This window comes from Hyperolius riggenbachi, chromosome 1 (genome assembly GCF_040937935.1).
Source record: "Hyperolius riggenbachi isolate aHypRig1 chromosome 1, aHypRig1.pri, whole genome shotgun sequence".
In the NCBI taxonomy this organism is placed as follows: domain Eukaryota; kingdom Metazoa; phylum Chordata; class Amphibia; order Anura; family Hyperoliidae; genus Hyperolius; species Hyperolius riggenbachi.
In genome coordinates, this window is record NC_090646.1 from 384977612 (window position 1) to 384994477 (window position 16866).

Sequence of the window (16866 nt, forward strand, 5' to 3'; positions counted from 1 at the left end):
GTCCTATAGAGCAAAGTTCCCCAACCCTGTCCTCAAGGCCCACCAACACTGCATGTTTTGTATAAATCCACAGAGGTAGTTAATCAGCTCTGCTGCAACACTAATTACTCCACCTGTGATTGTGTGTGGTTTCCTGCAAAACATGTTCTTTTGGTGGGCCTTGAGGATAGGGTTTGGGAACTCTGCTATAGAGCCTTCCCATTCCTCTCCTGGTGCCCACATTCCACCACTGGCTCCCCATTAGTACCCCTCTGATGGGTTGTAGACTGCTCTCTTCTGCTGCGGGAGGCTTCAGAAGACAGGCCGCTCCATACTGTTCTTGCGGGCTCCCGAAGACTTCCTAAGCCTCCAGCAGTGGGAGATTTAAATGAAGGAGCCTGCAGTGGAACAAGGGGAGCAGGAGAAGAATGGGAAGGCTCGATAGCTGGAAGGCTCAGTTTTCTAAAATGGTAAGATCTTGATAAGGGGGCAAACAGAACTTAAACAAGAAGCTGCCAAACTCTGCAGAAGGGATAATATGTAAGTACCAAAAAATGGTTACTAGTTAAAACCAAAAACACAGACCACAGTCACCTGAAATAAATGTCTAAAGCACACACACCATACAATCTTGGTTGTACAATCTTACCACTTTCATTTAGTATAAGAGTTTATCCAATCAATCATTCCAGGTATTTTCAATCTGTTGGCCCTTATACTACATAGATTTGGTAAATCTGTACAACCAAGATTGTATGGTGTGTTGAGCTTTAAGCTCGATTAGCCGCCGTTTCGCCTCTTCCGCATCCCCGCTGCGTCCCCGCTCGCCCGCGCGTGCGTCGGATTCGATCCGTCCTCGCGCCGCTCCTCTTATCTTCTGCTTGATTCCCTGCCATTGTCCCCTCGTGGGGAACGAGCAGGGAATCGGCGGCGGGGGCAAAATCGGACCTGACGGATCTTATCAATCAAGCTGCATCAGCGGCTCGATTGATAAGGAACATCGCCTCCACATCTCCTCGTGTAGACGAGGCTTTAAAAATGTATAAAACAGATTGCTTATGTGTACAATATGAAAACACTTGTTTTAAACTGACCTAGATATCCTATTTTTTTTTTGGCAGACGGCTGGCTGCAGACATAATGGAAGATAAAGGTCCTCGGGTTGTAGATTACTTTGTAGTAGCAGGACTGACAGACACCTCCAAGCTCTTGGACCATGATGTGGGACGTTTGGAGACCAAAGCAGTAGGCCCCAAAGCTCCAATCACAGACATTGTCATTATAAACAGAACAGCTGGCGAGACTGTTCCAGAGGGGTATACATGCATTGAACTCACACCAACTGGTCTTCAAGCAAATCTCAATCACGGCAGTCTGAAGAGCCCAGAACTCTTTGTTTGTTACAAACGTGAGAAGGGGAAATCTCCGCTGACAGATGTTGGGTAAGTGTTGGGCGGCTTTCTTTCATAACCTCCCCCCCCCCCCAAAAAAAACCCAATACAAAACAAAAAAAATAAACAAAATGGGATTCATTCATTTTGGTGACCAAATGTCAGAATTTCATGTCTTCAGGGTTGAGAAAATGTCTGTGTGAGGATGTATGCATTTGTCTCTTTCCCAAGTGGTTGCTTTTCTCCTGTCTGGTTTTTGTAAGATAAAATAATGTATTACACACACAGAAGATAAGGTGTAGAGAGAGAGTTGTTGCATACAGTGTGGATTGGTTTGTGATCCACATGTCATGGTGTCTGGTTTCTTTGCAGTTGACCTTGGTGTGTGAGAACCCATTTGCACACTTTATCATACCTCTGTCCCAGATTACTACACTATAAGTGGCTCTCGGTTTTTGTCTTTGAGTTATCTCAAGACTTCAGCTTCTCTTGTAGAAGCAAAAGTTCACGCTTGGCTATTTATAAAACGGCAATAGGTCGCCGCTTTACAGCTCACTCCTAATTAGAGATAGATACAAATTGTCAACGTTAGTTGCGAATAGCATGCAGCTTGAAACTTAGCCAGAGTCATCAGCTACTGAATTTGGCTGGTTCAGTTTTAAGCTGCACACGATTCACAACAAAGTTGGAAAATTAGCACCCCTACAAATAACTGTTCTGATAATAACCTTGTAAAACTTTCCAATGTCCACACCACTTGCACTACAACTTTTAGAGTCTGTAGGTGTGTAAAGAGTGGATTTCTTATCTACATTTCAAGTGATGGTGTGCTGCGCACTTCGCTCTGTAGACTGTTCATAGCTCTTTGGCTTGCACATCTGCACTACAGAACCTTTAGAGCTGGGAGGGTATGTAAAGAGCATATTTCCTATCTACATTTCCAGTAACCTATAGTATCTAGACCTAAACTGATAAAATTAGCCCAAGGGGCACATTGTAATTTGGGCACAGCTATAGGTTGCTAAGTAATTATTGGCTATATCAGCCCCCAGTATGTAATTTGTACAGGCAAACTCTGGCTATTGGCGGAGCTGCGAGGCCGCGAAAATTGGTGCCTGGCTATAAAATAATCTGGGGAGAGGGGGTTTGAGTAATTAGGGATTTCGTGTAGGTTCTGGGTATCGTAAGTATCGTAATTTGAAAGCAGAGATAGGTGCTAGGCTACAATATAGCTGCATACTGGGAGGGTAATTTAGGCGCGAGGGTATCGTAATAGTGCTTCCGGCATTCTGCTATAGTAAAGCCATGGGGATTTCAGGAGCAAGGTTATCGGCCTTTCTGTGAGACATGGTGGAGGGGCTGGTACAAGAAATGCACTGTACCAATAATGGTGTAACATGTGCAGAACAGAAGGACTGATAATTTGCTCACCATAATAATCTCTGAGACCACTGTACCTCCCATAATGAACTATAACCGGGATTAGATTGTAAGCCCCTCTGAGGACAGTTAGACAGTGGCTGGCATTAGGTTGTAGGCAGCAAGCTGTTCTGAGGAAGATGAGACATACTACAGGGCACACCCTTTACTGCAGTTATCACATTGTACTAGACTGCAAGCAGTTTGGGACTCGCCCAATAGAAGCCATTCTACTAGCTGGGAAAATTTGCAGATAAATCTGCCAGTACAGTATGGCATGCTTTACAAGACATGTCGGATTGGCTGAACAAAACAAGCATGTACTCAAACTATTATTTAGAATCTTCCTTCTCAGAGCCCTGGTCTTTGGCGGGATTACTGCACACGTCAAAAGAATATGCCTTTAAAACTTAAGCATAGTCGGGTAATTAAAGACCCCGTAAGAGCATGGAGGGAGCTGAGGAAGTGGTTCTCTGCTCCTGCACAAATGTCGAAATATACGCCCCTGTGGGGACACTTGGGCTTCCCAGCTAGTCTAGTCCATGCTGGATTTTTGAAGTGGCAGGATAGAGGCATGGAGAGCTTGGGGCAACTGCGATTTACAAGGAGACAGACTGCTATCTTTCAAAGAGATTCGGGCTAAAATGAATTTACCTGGTCATTTTCTCTATTATGGCCAGCTGCGGTCTTATGTACAGAGTAAACTCCACAATATCTCTGCATTGGCCTCCCTTGATGGATTTGATGAATTCCTGTCCCCTAATGTGCCACAGGTCTCATTATCCACTATTCATGCCAAATGACAGCAAATTAAGTTACCCACCAAGGCACAGAACAATCTAACAAGATGGTCTAAAGATATTGCAGGGGAAAATATAGAAAGGAAAATTTTGGAGGGATATAGACTGGTCCATAAGATAATTCCAGGAGAAAGCTGGAGAGAACTTACAGTGCTGCCCATAATTATTCATACCCCTGGAAAATTTTGACTTAGTTACTTTTATTCAACCAGCAAGTAATTTTTTGATGGTAAATGACATGGGTGTCTCCCAAAAGATAAAACGATGTACAAGAGGCATTACTGTGGAAAAAAAAAAACCATTTCTCAGCTTTTATTTACATTTGAGCAAAAAGTGTCCAGTTCAAAATTATTCATAACCATAGGAGACACCTATGTCATTTCCCATCAAAAAACGTACTTGCTGGTTGAATAAAAGTAACTTTAAGCCAAAATTTACCAGGGGTATGAATAATTATGGGCAGCACTACATTTAGTGGGCGAAATATGCCTTCAATATCAAATATAAGGATCTTCCTTCATATTACTCGCCGATGTGTCTCAAGTGCTTCTTGCCCAATGCAGATTTATATTACAGTCTTTGGTTATGTTCCGTCATAGGGTCTTTTTAAAACAAGGTGCTTTCCTATATCAAATCTTTCTTTACAATTCTGTACAATTCAGTTATTGCTATTGTTTAATTGTATTGGACCCTGTCCCCACACATGAGAGCCACAAGTTGATATTACTTGCACTCCGAGCACGTTGGCCCATTTGATCTTCATTGGCTCTCGCAAAGTGATTTTTCTAATAAATGGATTTATCCCAGTGCACCGTCTGTGTGGGATGTAAAGGAGAAGCTCTCTCCTCTTTCATCAAGACAAGCTGGAGACAATTACTCATAAGTTTTTTTTTTTTTTTTTTTCTTCAAAAAATGGAAGCGGTTTATTCTTGCCTCTCACTCCAGGAACGAACTTTGGGACCTAATGGAACATTTTAAATATACTAAATGGTATCTTATGGAACAGCTTCAGGGGACTTTGGGTAGGCTAGAGATCTCATAAAAATAGTTCAGTGGTAGACAACTGATCCCAGAGATGACGAGGGTGGCGGGTGCGTTTGTTTCAGGGGTGGGTGTTGGGATTGTCTCCTGTTATTAACCACAATTCTGTGGCAAGATGGGCATCAACCTGTTGTGTTGAATTTTTTGATTCCTGATACACTGTTAATGTATCTGTATGCCCAGTTTGGTCAATTTTCCATATGTCTTGACTGAGTCACCATAAGCCAAGAACGAAATACTGAGTTACATAACCATAATTACTTAGGTATTTTCCCCCCTTGTTTTGTTTCTATACTGCCACATCTTTTACATACTTTCATACAAAATGCATGTAAAAAATGTACATGTTGCTGAAATGTATAAGATAAATCATGGACAACAGTTACATTTGACAGGGCCTACACGCTCATAAGACCATATGAACACAAACTAGTTAGCCATCTATTTCCATCCTTTATAATTAATATTGCTTGTATTGGTTTTATATAGCGCAGTCATCTTCCATAGCGTTGTATGATATAATTACAAGATGTGTGCATACCGTGCATACCGTAAGACAAAGGAAGTACAACTCAAGGATGGCTGTTAGTCCAAAATGTGCTTCAATACAAAAACAGCAGTTTCAAGATACAGTTGGCAAAGTTGCCCTTCCTTGCGACCTTACAGTCTATGGCAATAGAGAGGACACACAAAGTGTGGTAACAAAGGTTGTTGGTGAGTTCCACATTCTGCAGATGGTAGATCTTGATCAGGGTTTTCCTTCAGTTAAACAATATCCTTGCCTAAAAAAATGTAAACGACTCAGGAGTTCTGCGGCCCGTTACAGCACAGAGATATGAATACGCCCATTTTCTTACTATCTTTCTGGTGAAACTTACATTTAGATCGCCTCTCACCTATCTACCCAAATGTTTGATCAAGTTTTCACAGAGCCCAAGAAGTCAACCATCCTTTTCTGACCAAACTTCTAATGACAAAGAGAAGAAGAATTGCAAGTGCTAGATGTCAGAAGTGTCTTGAAAAGATTAGGCTGTGGAGAAGATCCAGTCACTTATTTATACTATTTTCTTGCCACAACAAAAGGCTAGAGGCCTCCACTGATTGCACATTTTTAGTAGATCAATGCCTCTTGGATGAAAGGGCAGTAGAGACACTCACCTGCCCCTTATGTAAGTGCTCCTGCTCTCTGCTTCCTGGCTGTCCGCTATAAATTACGTTGTAACCGGTGACTCTGGCATAAAATCGTGCTGTGACTCTGAATAGGGAGCCTGTGGGTCCTCTCTGCGGGTTTGCGCAGGCTTCCTGGCTTCTTCCCCCTCCCTCTGCCGCGCGTCATATTGCGGTTCACATGTGGAGGGGAGGAAGAAGCCAGGAAGCATGCGCAGAGAGGACCTACAGACTTCCTATTCCAGGTCAGTTTATGTTAGTCACCGGTTACGTCTTTTATAGCAGCCAGCCCGGGAGCAGGAGCACTCCTGTATGTAATGCGTGTGGCTGGCGGGGGGGCACCTCAAAGCCCCCTCCACCGCAGGATTCTCCCTCTCATCCCTCCCTTCCCCGGAGATTGGAGGCTGCACAGGAACGGATCTGTCATGTGCAGCCTCTAACAGGCTCCTGCCTGTCATGTGACAGCAATCCCCAGCCGCTGATTGGCCGGGGATCGCTGATCTGGTACAACGCTGCTGCTGTTAGCAGCGTTGTACAAATGTAAACAAAGCGGATTATTTCCGCTTGTGTTTACATTTAGCCTGCGAGCCGCGATCGGCGGCCCGCAGGCTATTCACGGAGCCCCCCGCCGTAAATTAACAGGAAGCAGCCGCTCGCGCGAGCGGCTGCTTCCTGACTAATTAGCCTGCAGCCAGCGACGCAGTTCTGCGTTGCTGGTCCTGCAGCTGCCACTTTGCCGACGCGCGTTATGAGTGCGCGGCCGGCAAGTGGTTAACTAATACTTCATTACTTGTTAATGGTATTGCACTGAGATTCTGTAAATTTGCCTATGGCTAGATCTATGCCTAAATATCTATGCCTTTATACTGCTGCAGTTCAGTTATTGCAATGGCCAGGAAAAGCACTAGATAGAGAAGTTTTGGCTCAGTGCTATATTGTAGAATATATGTGCTCTGGGAGCTGCCAGATAAGACTTCCTCTACGTGGTTGGAAACTGTACATTCCTTCAGGCAGATGTAATATAAGATTTGTCATATCGTTACAGCATACTTCTGAAGTCTGAGGAAGGGTTTTTATTCAGCTATTACATATGCCATTAGGGAAGAGCCATGCAAGCCAAATTCTGCCTATAAAACCCAAAAAGATATTTCTACAAGCAGTACTCTGCACACTCTTAATTACCATAGCTATTCAATTATGTTGAATTATGTGAACTAAAAATTAAACATTTACTGTCTGTATTATTTGTTTCATTTTATTATTATTTTACATTCTATTTGTCATTTTACATTATATTTGGATAATTTTGCTTCTGTTTTCAGTTTTCAGTTACTTTGAACCAACCTATCAGTGAGTTAGTTGGTGGGATTGTAGGTTCTTGTCAGTCTTCTTTTGCTGTTCAATACTTCTCCAACACAGCTACACACCAGCATGCACAAATCGGTCAAAGCTGTAGTATATGAGATCCTCTTCAAGCCCACCATTCCTTCACAGGGCCCTCTTCTTGTGGTTGCACTCTTGCTGTGTACATAGTAGTCAGTACTGGGCATACGTGAGTAAGGGATGCTGCTGCTCAGTAGATTAAAGTGCTTGTGCATGGATGGAAAAATACATGCATGAGCAGGTTCGTTCTACTGGGCATGCACTGGCCTTACTCATGCATGCATGCCTAGTGTGGATGACTTTGTACACAGGAAGAGCATGACCACAAGAGGGCCCTGTGAAACAATGGTGAGCTTGAAAACTGAAGCCCAACTTCCTCCCCCCAAAAAGTAAGATACTCTCCTAAGTAGAGGGAAGGCCTTGCGGTCCGAAGCAGATAGTTTTGGTGCCGTGCACCTGCCACGTAGCGCATGAGTTCTGAGTTGGGCGCCACTATAGCAGTAATGCTATAGTCCATGGCCCGCGCACGGGTAATTTGGGGTTGGGAATTTGAGTGGCAGCAGGGTGAGCCATCAGTCAGCTCAACCTGCAACCAACTTACTGGCGGCATACATATACTTGTGCCTCATGGTCCCCTCTCCGTGCCCTCAGTCCACATTCTGGTAAGGGTCCACAGGCTAAACACCTCTGCCTCACCCCTCTGTTTAAGGCTGTACAAGAGATGGTACATTTATCCCTAGACTAGCTGGTCGCCCGGCGTTGCCCGGGTATGTAATTGGCTAGTGTTAGCTCTGCCCACTTCTAATCCTAACACACAATTACTCAATGATGACCTAGTTTGTGAGCTTTGCGGTCTTTGGCATCAATAATTGGCAATGAAATGAAATAAGTCTAATTGGCTGTGGCTCCACTCCTTTGAAAATCAATAGGTGAATTTTGATTAGCTTTTGTAGGCTTCACCCACTTTTCTGAATATTAATCCCAGTCACCCAGTGACCAACTGTGCAAAGTTTAAGAACCCTGCCATTGACAGACAGTATAAGAATGGCTGCAGTTTACATTCTGGCAGTGAAATTTGTATTTTTCTCCACTCACTGATGTCCTAATGTTTCCAGGGTATGTATTTGGCTGCTGTTGGCTGTGGCCACTTTTTCTAACCCGAACACACAATTGTCAATAGTCATTGACCAAGTTTGTGAGATTTGTGGTCTTTGGCATGAATAATTTTCATTGAAATGAAACACATCTGATTCGCTGTTTGTGGCCCCACCCCTTTTCTAAATATTTAACCACAGTCACCCAATGATCAACTGTACCAGGTTTGAGGCTTGTGCCATTAACAGTGCAAAAATGGCAGCAATTAAATATTTGCCTTGAAAATCAATAGGTGAATTGTAATTGGTTTTTGTAGGCTCCACCCACTTTTCTGAATATGAATCCGTCACCCAGTGACCAACTGTGCAGTTTTAGAACCCTACAATTAATAGTGTAAGAATGGCTGCAGTTTACATTTTCCCAGTGAAATTTGTGTTTGTCTCCGCCCACTGAAGACTCGGCATTGCCCAGGTATGTATTTGGCTGGTGTTGGCTCCGCTCACTTTTTCTAACCCTAACACAAAATTACTTAATGACCAAGTTTGTGAGCTTTGCGGTCTTTGGCATCAATAATTTGCATTTAAATAAAATAAATCTGATTGGCTGTGGCTCCACCCACTTTTCTGAATATTAATCTCAGTCACCCAGTGACCAACTGTGCAAAGTTTGAAAACCCTACCATTAATAGTGTAAGAATTGCTGCAGTTTACATTTTCTCAGTGAAATTTGTATTTGTCTCCGCCTACTGATGACCCAGCATTGCCCGATTATGTATTTGGCTGGTGTTGGCTGCGCCCACTTTTCCTAACCCTAACACCCATTTACTCAATTACTCAATGACCAAGTTTGTGAGCTTTGCGGTCTTTGGCATCAATAACCTGCATTAAAATGAAACAAATCAGATTGGCTGTTTGGGGCTCCACCCCTTATATAAATTTAAACCCTAGTCACGCAATGATCAACTGTACCAGGTTTGAGGCTTGTGCCATTAACAGTGCAAGAATGGCAGCAATGAAATATTCCCCTGAAAAATCAATAGGTCATTTTTGATTGTTTTTTGTAGGCTCCACCCACTTTTCTGAATATTAACCCCAGTCACCCAGTAACCAACTGTGCAAAGTTTGAGAACCCTACCATTAACAGTGTAAGGATGGCTGCTGTTTACATTTTCGCAATAAAATTTGTATTTGTCTCCGCCCACTTATGACCCGGCGTTGTCCGCTTATGTATTTGGCTGGTGTTGGCTGTGCCCACTTTCCTAACCCTAACACACAATTAATCAATTACTCAATTACCAAGTTTGTGAGCTTTGCGGTGTTTGGCAACAATAATTTGCATTGGAATGAAACCAATCTGATTGGCTATTTGTGGCTCCACCCCCTTTCTGAAATTGAACCCCAGGCACCCAATGATCAACTGTACCAGGTTTGAGGCTTGTGCCATTAACAGTGCAAGAATGGTAGAAATGTAAATATTCCCCTTGAAAATCAATAGGTCAATTTTGATTGGCTTTTATAGGCTCCAACCACTTTTCTGAATAATATTCCTAGTCACCCAACGACCAACTGTGCAAAGTTTGAGAACCCTACCATTAACAGTGTAAGAAAAACAAGTTTGCTTTCTTAAAACAGAAAGAATTTGCGTTAATTCAGGTTGGAGTGAGCTTGAGATGTCTCCCAGTGCATCACTGCTGAATATATGCAAATTAACCATTATTACCCTTAGAAGCTAAACACACCTCCAAAACTGCTGGAATGCAATGTTGTGTCACCTTGTTAATTTGTACAGAGCCATAATAATCCAACATGCATACAGAATGTTTTGGATTGTTTGATCCTCATCAGTGCATGGCATGGATTAATTTGGCTCTATGCAGTAGGGCTTGTAACACCGAGAGGTACAGACTAACCAGCAAGCTCATGGTGACCCAGAACTCATTGGAGTGTGTAAGGGACTACAATGGTCCTAAAAGCCCCCTTACTAAGGCTCAACACACACCATACAATCTTGTTTGTTCAATCCTACCACTTTCATGTAGTATAAGAGCTTATCCAATCAATCATTCAAAGTATTTTTAATCTGTTGGCCCTTATACTACATAGATTTGGTAAATCTGTACAACCAAGATTGTATGGTGTGTGTTGAGCTTTAGATGTTAAGAAAAACAAAGGTTTGCTTTCTTAAAACAGAAAGAATTTGTGATAATTCAGGTTGGAGTGAGTTAGAGATATCTCCCAGGGCATCACTGCTGAATATATGCAAATTAACCATTCTACCCTTAAGGTGCATACACACGTCAGATAAAAGTCTTTGGAAAATGAAAGATCACAGACCAATTTTACCCCCTTTCATGTAGTATGAGAGCCATACCTTCACAGTCTATTCTATGGAGCTGAACTCCCCATCAGATAAAAATCTTTGCAAGATGCTGCACACAAAGACCGCTGTACACATGCAACAGATCAGTATCTGCAAAAGATCTGTTCCTGCAAAAGATCCATTCCTGCAAAACGCATTCATAGTCTGATATCTGCAGATCTCATACACACCTTGTTTAACGGACAATTATCTGTAGATCAGTGCCACCAGGTTGGATCTTCAGATCGGCAGATAATTGTCTGATCTGCAGATGAATGTCCATTAAACAAGGTGTGTATGGGATCTGCAGATATCATAGACTATGAATGCATTTTGCAGGAATGGATCTTTTGCAGGAATAGATCTTTTTGCAGATACTGATCTGTTGCATGTGTACAGCGGTCTTTGTGTGCAGCTTCTTGCAAAGATTTTTATCTGATGGGGAGTTCAGCTCCATAGAATAGACTGTGTAGAGTATGCCTCTCATACTACATGAAAGGGGGTAAAATTGGTCTGTGATCTTTCATTTTCCAAAGACATTTATCTGATATGTGTACGCACCTTTAGAAGCTAAACACACCTCAAGTGTAACAGTGTAAGAATGGCTGCAGTTTACATTTTCCAGTATTTGTCTCTTTTTGGTTATTGGAATAAAAAGTATCCTATACTTTATTCCAGGTAATGTACTATGTGTGTGCCAAATTTCATTCAAATCCGTTCAGCCGTTTTTGCGTGATCGAGTAACAAACATCCGAACTTTCCCATTTATTATATTAGTAGGATGTCGGTCAAACTTTGGTCTGGACCGTTGGGTATTATTTGTAATATGTTCCATATTTCTCTCAATAAGGATCAAAAAAATGTTGCTAAGGGGTTATACACTTTCTATACTTGAAAATGCTTGAAACGTGTGAAGGATAGAGTTGAAATGAATGGCAAATGCCATCATTTAGGATATTGTTCCCCAATTTGAAAAGATTTGAGAACTGTGGATAACTTAGGGGGGGAGTCCTCAGTGACTTATTTTTTTCTAGAATTGTGTATGTGATCTCCGAAGCTCCCTTCCTCTTTTAGTTTCCTTCCCCTCCACTGTAAGGCTTTGTTCACGTTATAAATCGCAAGCGTGGAGAGATTTATAGAGCGCTTTTCAAAGAGCTTTTCCCTGCGCTTAGTGCTTAGAAAGCAATTTTCTAAGCAATTTTGCTGAGCGATTAGTTTATTCATTTCCTGACGTCAGTCAGGAAGTGAACTCTGACCCGGAAAAGAATAAATACAATGTATTTATTCTTAAAAGTACTTGAGAGATCGTAATTGAAAGCACTTTTTCAAGCGCTTTGCGTTTTTCCTATACCTTCCGCTGAGCAGAGCTCAGAAAATGGTACATGTAGCACATTTGCGATTTTAATAAAATCGAAATGCGCACATGTGAACTCTCTCATAGGAGATCATTGCACAAGTACTTTTAGGGCTATTATAAAACCGGCAGGGCTTAATAAAAAAAAAAAAAATATGAAACGCTCATAGTGTGAACAAAAGCTGTAAAGGAACCAAGTCATTTTCATTCCTTTAACCCAGTGGTTCCCAACCTTTTATGAGGTATCTCCCCTTAGGGGAAGACGACTCACCCCTGTCGCCCCCCTTCTCTTAGTACGGTATACCCTTACGCCAGGTGGTGGTGCCAGTGGAGGGGGTGGCGCTGTGACCTTGCCAGCTAAAAATAGCCGGTGACTCAACTACTTTGCGCCAATTCCCTTACCGGTGTAATGTCAGCTATTGCAGCCCCACACGTTGTGCAGCCCCGCATGCGCAGTAGGAGCCTGCGTCCCATTAAATTGTGCAGCCACGTAAAACGTCCTAAATATCTCCGCTTCCGCACCACGTACACTCCCGAAATTTTCAGGGGAGGGAGGGGACCCCCAGATCTAGCTCTGTGTCGAGTTGCAGCCCCTGAGCCCCGCTGGTTCTTGAGACTGATTGCAGCAAACCTATCTCGGGAACTAGCGGGGCTCGGGGGCTGCAATTCGACACAGAGCTAGATCTGGGGGTCCCCTCCCTCCCCTGAAAATTTCAGGAGTGTACGTGGTGCGGAAGCGGAGATATTTCAGGTACATAATATCTAACTTCCCACTGAGCATGCACGATACTCAGTGAGGAAGGCTGCTTCCGGGCTGCAATATCTGACATTACACCGGCGCGTGACCAACGAGCCCTGAGGAATTATGCAACTCTATCATGCACACTTGCATATATTATACAGATCATATTTTTTGCCCATAATTTTCTTAAAAACGAGTGACACTGCGACACTTTATTTTTTCTGCCTTTTCATACTGATCGCCCCCCTGTCGCCCCCCCACAAATTTACCGCCCCCCTTAAAACCCAAATCGCCCACATGGGGGCGATCGCCCCCAGGTTGGGAACCACTGCTTTAACCTGTTGAGTGTATACAGTGGATATTTTATTTGGTTACTCTATGAGGAGACCAATGTATGTGGTCTGTGATCGAGCTGTTCTTATGTTGGTGGGATATTAACCCACAGTTGCCACAATTTGATAGTGTCTTGCATACCAGCTATGACTGGTAATGTTTTCTTCTAAATAAAACATCTTTGGAACTAAAAAGGAATCTTGAAATGCATCAGTGAATGCGTGTACTTAACTCACAAATGGCCAGTATGGATGTATTCATACATAGAGGCAGCGCAAACATGAGAAATGTGTTGGACAAGCTTATGTCAAATAGGTTTAGGGACCCAGGGATACTTTAACTGCAGTCTTGGATTCAGGTGGCCTGTGGACAGTCCAGAGGCTTCCTACTAATGAGGTAAATTTCTGAATATGTAAATTATCTCTTCAGGTGGGGTGGTCATTTATGACACTGAAAAGCACTAATGATAGCTTAGTCTTAAAAGGGAACCTGAAGTGATTGCCTGGCAGCCCTGCTGATCATCCTGGCATCAATATTGTCTGAATCGCACACCTGAAACAAGAATGCAGCTAATCTTGTCAGATTTTGTCAGAAGCACCTGTTGATTATGCTTGTTCAGGGTCTATGACTAGATTAACGTGAGTTGTTTTTGTGCAGAAAACAATCACGGAAATAGTCAAGTGCGTCCCCTGCCTAAAAGTATTAGAGGCAGTGTGTCAGCAGGACTGCCATACAATGTGCCAATATGTCAGCCTCCCTATCCCTTTCACTTCAGGTTCCCTTTAACAGCTTTTTGCATTCTGATAATAAAGTATAATGCTGAGTTGATATGATATCCCATTTAATATAATGAATGGAAATCGCACTGTTTGTGTAAATTTGTCAACAACAAGGACTTCAGATTCTGTGCTGAAATGCATGCACATGCTTTGGTATGTGGGGATGGTTTAATGTAATTGTTTGCTACAGAGTTATTATTTATAAGCAGAAGTGACTGCAACAGGGAAAACAAGATGAACATGGTCTTGATTTGGAAAAAAAATTTCTTGAATATCATTCTTAGCCAGTGATAACCCCAGCATAGGTTTGGATGCTTTAAGGATATGTGAGCCATTGTCTTTTACAATGTTCTTGTAATTAAGTGAAAACTTGAAACAAAACACTGCTTCCTGTGGAACAAACAGACAGGTCCTTGCTGCATGCTGTAATGCTTGCAGAGGAAGCTTTTACTTTGTATTTCAAAGAAACTTCCTCTGTCACATGTATGCTGTGATATTGTTTCTTTAAATAGTGCTAAATGAGAATCCTACCTGTGCACCAGCAGACTGAAGTCACAGATGTGCACTATCTCTGTCACAATCTACTTACTCTTTCTCTCCCCCATCCCCCCACCCCCGCTAATTGAATCTTACCTGTGCACCAGCAGACTGAAGCCACAGATACAGGTATGTGTCCTTTCTATCTCTCTGTCACAGATGCCTCACTCTCTCTTCTCACAATTTGAATGCAATTGGTGCTGTCTGCATGGATTAAACTTAATCCTAAAGCTAATGAAAGCCTATGGCAGTGATCTTAGTGCCTGTAACATTTTTTGAGCGATTTCACGGTGTGTGATTTTTTTCCCCAGCATTCTCTTAAATCACTTTGTTTTTAGTAGCAAAATCACTCTCATAAACTCATAAATTGTGATTTGGACTTTTCAATGAGTTTGAATGTTGTACTCTGCCATTCCAACAGAAGATATAATTGCTGCATTTATGCGTCATTCTACCAGTTATATGCAGCGGACATTAGAGTGCGACCGCAAGAAGATTTTCCTTGCTCTCACACATATATATGTGCTGTACAGCCACCACTCTTTAATTACTTTCCCAGTCAGGATCACTTTAACACTGATTTAACCTGCTTTCCTACTCTTATGAATATGTTACCTCGCACTTTGATACCATCATGGTTTGTTCTGTTTTAATAAATATGGATAATTTTCTTCTAAAGCACACAGCTAGCGATACTCTTACTGATCTGAGTTTGTATATTGGAAATTGTCTGTTTGCAGTGAAGCTTCATGCTTGGGTGATGCATCCCACTCCATTAATTAATTGCTTTATTATTGTCCTTAACTCTGGTGTGTATGGTTTCTGAGATATGGTTAAGGGAAGACTCTACACTCTGGTTTGTCCATGGTCCTTTTACACCAGCAAGTGTGATCGCAAGCATTGTAATTGCACAAGTTGCCTTTTCCACCACCTGCGATTGTGCCACATAGCCATCTGAAACAGATCGCAACGTGAATCGTAGTAGGAAATGAGCACCGTGGTTTACATATTCTATTTAATTTAGCAGTGGTGATTAATACTGTTACTTTAACCATCCATGTTTTTGCTGTGTTTCCACTGGGCTCATTAAATAGAGTTTATCCATGAGCTTGGATAAATAGTCCTCTTCATCAGACGGATAGATGTTAAGCCCTTGTTGCGCTCACCTCTTCATCCTCCCTACACATCTCTTTATCCTGAGTAATTAGGTGTGCACCTGCTGTGTGCAGACCCTTTGACCAGCGTTTCCTGGAAACCTGGCATTGATGAGACACAAAGATTGGGATTCTGCCAAAACTTCCAGCCCATTTGCGATGCATTAAGAGCACATGACTCCAGAGACATCATGTTTTATTATTTATTTGCTCTTGTAGCTTATGCTGTAATTCCACTCTTGATAAGAAATTCACAGGTGTTAATCTGAAATGGAAATAATTATTTGTTAGGAACATTGAATTCACTGGCAATAATGTACTGCTTACATTTTTGTTTTTGTTTTTTATGTGTTTGCTCCAAAATTCTCTTTTTCTGCATGAGCTATTCGCTGCAGAGAGCAGTAAGCCTTCTTTCTCTTAAGCCTGCCTCACATGGTATGACCTGTTCTTGTTGCTACAGGAATTGTTGTTTTGCTTTTTCAAGTAAACTTCTAATTGATTGAATAGGTTGGGAAATTCTGATCTTCTGGAACAGAACTGAAGGTTTATTCTGTTTTTCAATTGCTTGAAGAATCATTTTGGATCGTCTGTAAAGCCTTAGGGCCCGTTTCCACTAGGGCGGAAACCGCATCGATTCCGCAGTCTCCCCGCACATGAATCGCACAAGGAAACTCTGCCATAGGGGAGAATGGCGCCGCGGGCGGAATCGCTTGCTGTATCGGTTCGGCCGGACACCCCCCCCCCCCCCCCCCCGCAGAATTTGATGGGATTCGCCTGCGATCCCGGCCACCCGCTCAGTGCCGGCGTGCGTCTCGCAGACGCACACCACACTAGTGGAAACGAGCCCTTAAAGATCTTTCGTGAAACATTTATTCAGAAAGGGCTGGTTCACGTTTTTGAGCTCCATACAATGTTTTTGTATGGGCTGGTTTACACCAGAATGATGCAGTTTTTTTTTTTTCCCCAAATGCAAACGCGGGTCATGCAGGAGATTGCGCCTCAATGTAAAGTATAGGAAAACTGTAAAATCACTTTAAATATTGCTGAACAGGTAAAACATTTTTGCCAAAAGCTGTTCACTTCCAGGTCAAAGTGTACTTCCAGTTTTGCCACAAGAACTACAAAACCTTTAAATGCAAACAGTCCAAAATCTCTAGGCATAAATAGAAAATCCACTCCCCTCTCCTAAAGCTGGCCATACACTGGCCCGATTCGCGGCCGTTTTGACAGCAGATTAAATCCTGGGATCGAATCTGCTGCCAATCGTTCACGGTAAACGCACCCGCCGATCCGATTTCCTCCCGAAATCGGATCGGTCCGTCGATCGCGCCGTG

At 42.6% G+C, this 16866-nt stretch overlaps 1 protein-coding gene across 3 annotated transcripts in view; it reads left to right on the forward strand.

Annotated features, from left to right (window-relative positions):
- The window catches only part of DENND4C (DENN domain containing 4C), a 125838-nt gene that overhangs the window by 16079 nt on the left and 92893 nt on the right, over nucleotides 1-16866 (forward strand). For all 3 annotated transcript variants that reach the window (XM_068234394.1, XM_068234396.1, XM_068234395.1), the window contains exon 2: nucleotides 1101-1421. In XM_068234394.1, coding sequence (XP_068090495.1) covers nucleotides 1120-1421 — 302 coding nt within the window. In that variant the 5' untranslated portion in view covers nucleotides 1101-1119. The remainder of the gene's footprint in view (nucleotides 1-1100; nucleotides 1422-16866) is intronic.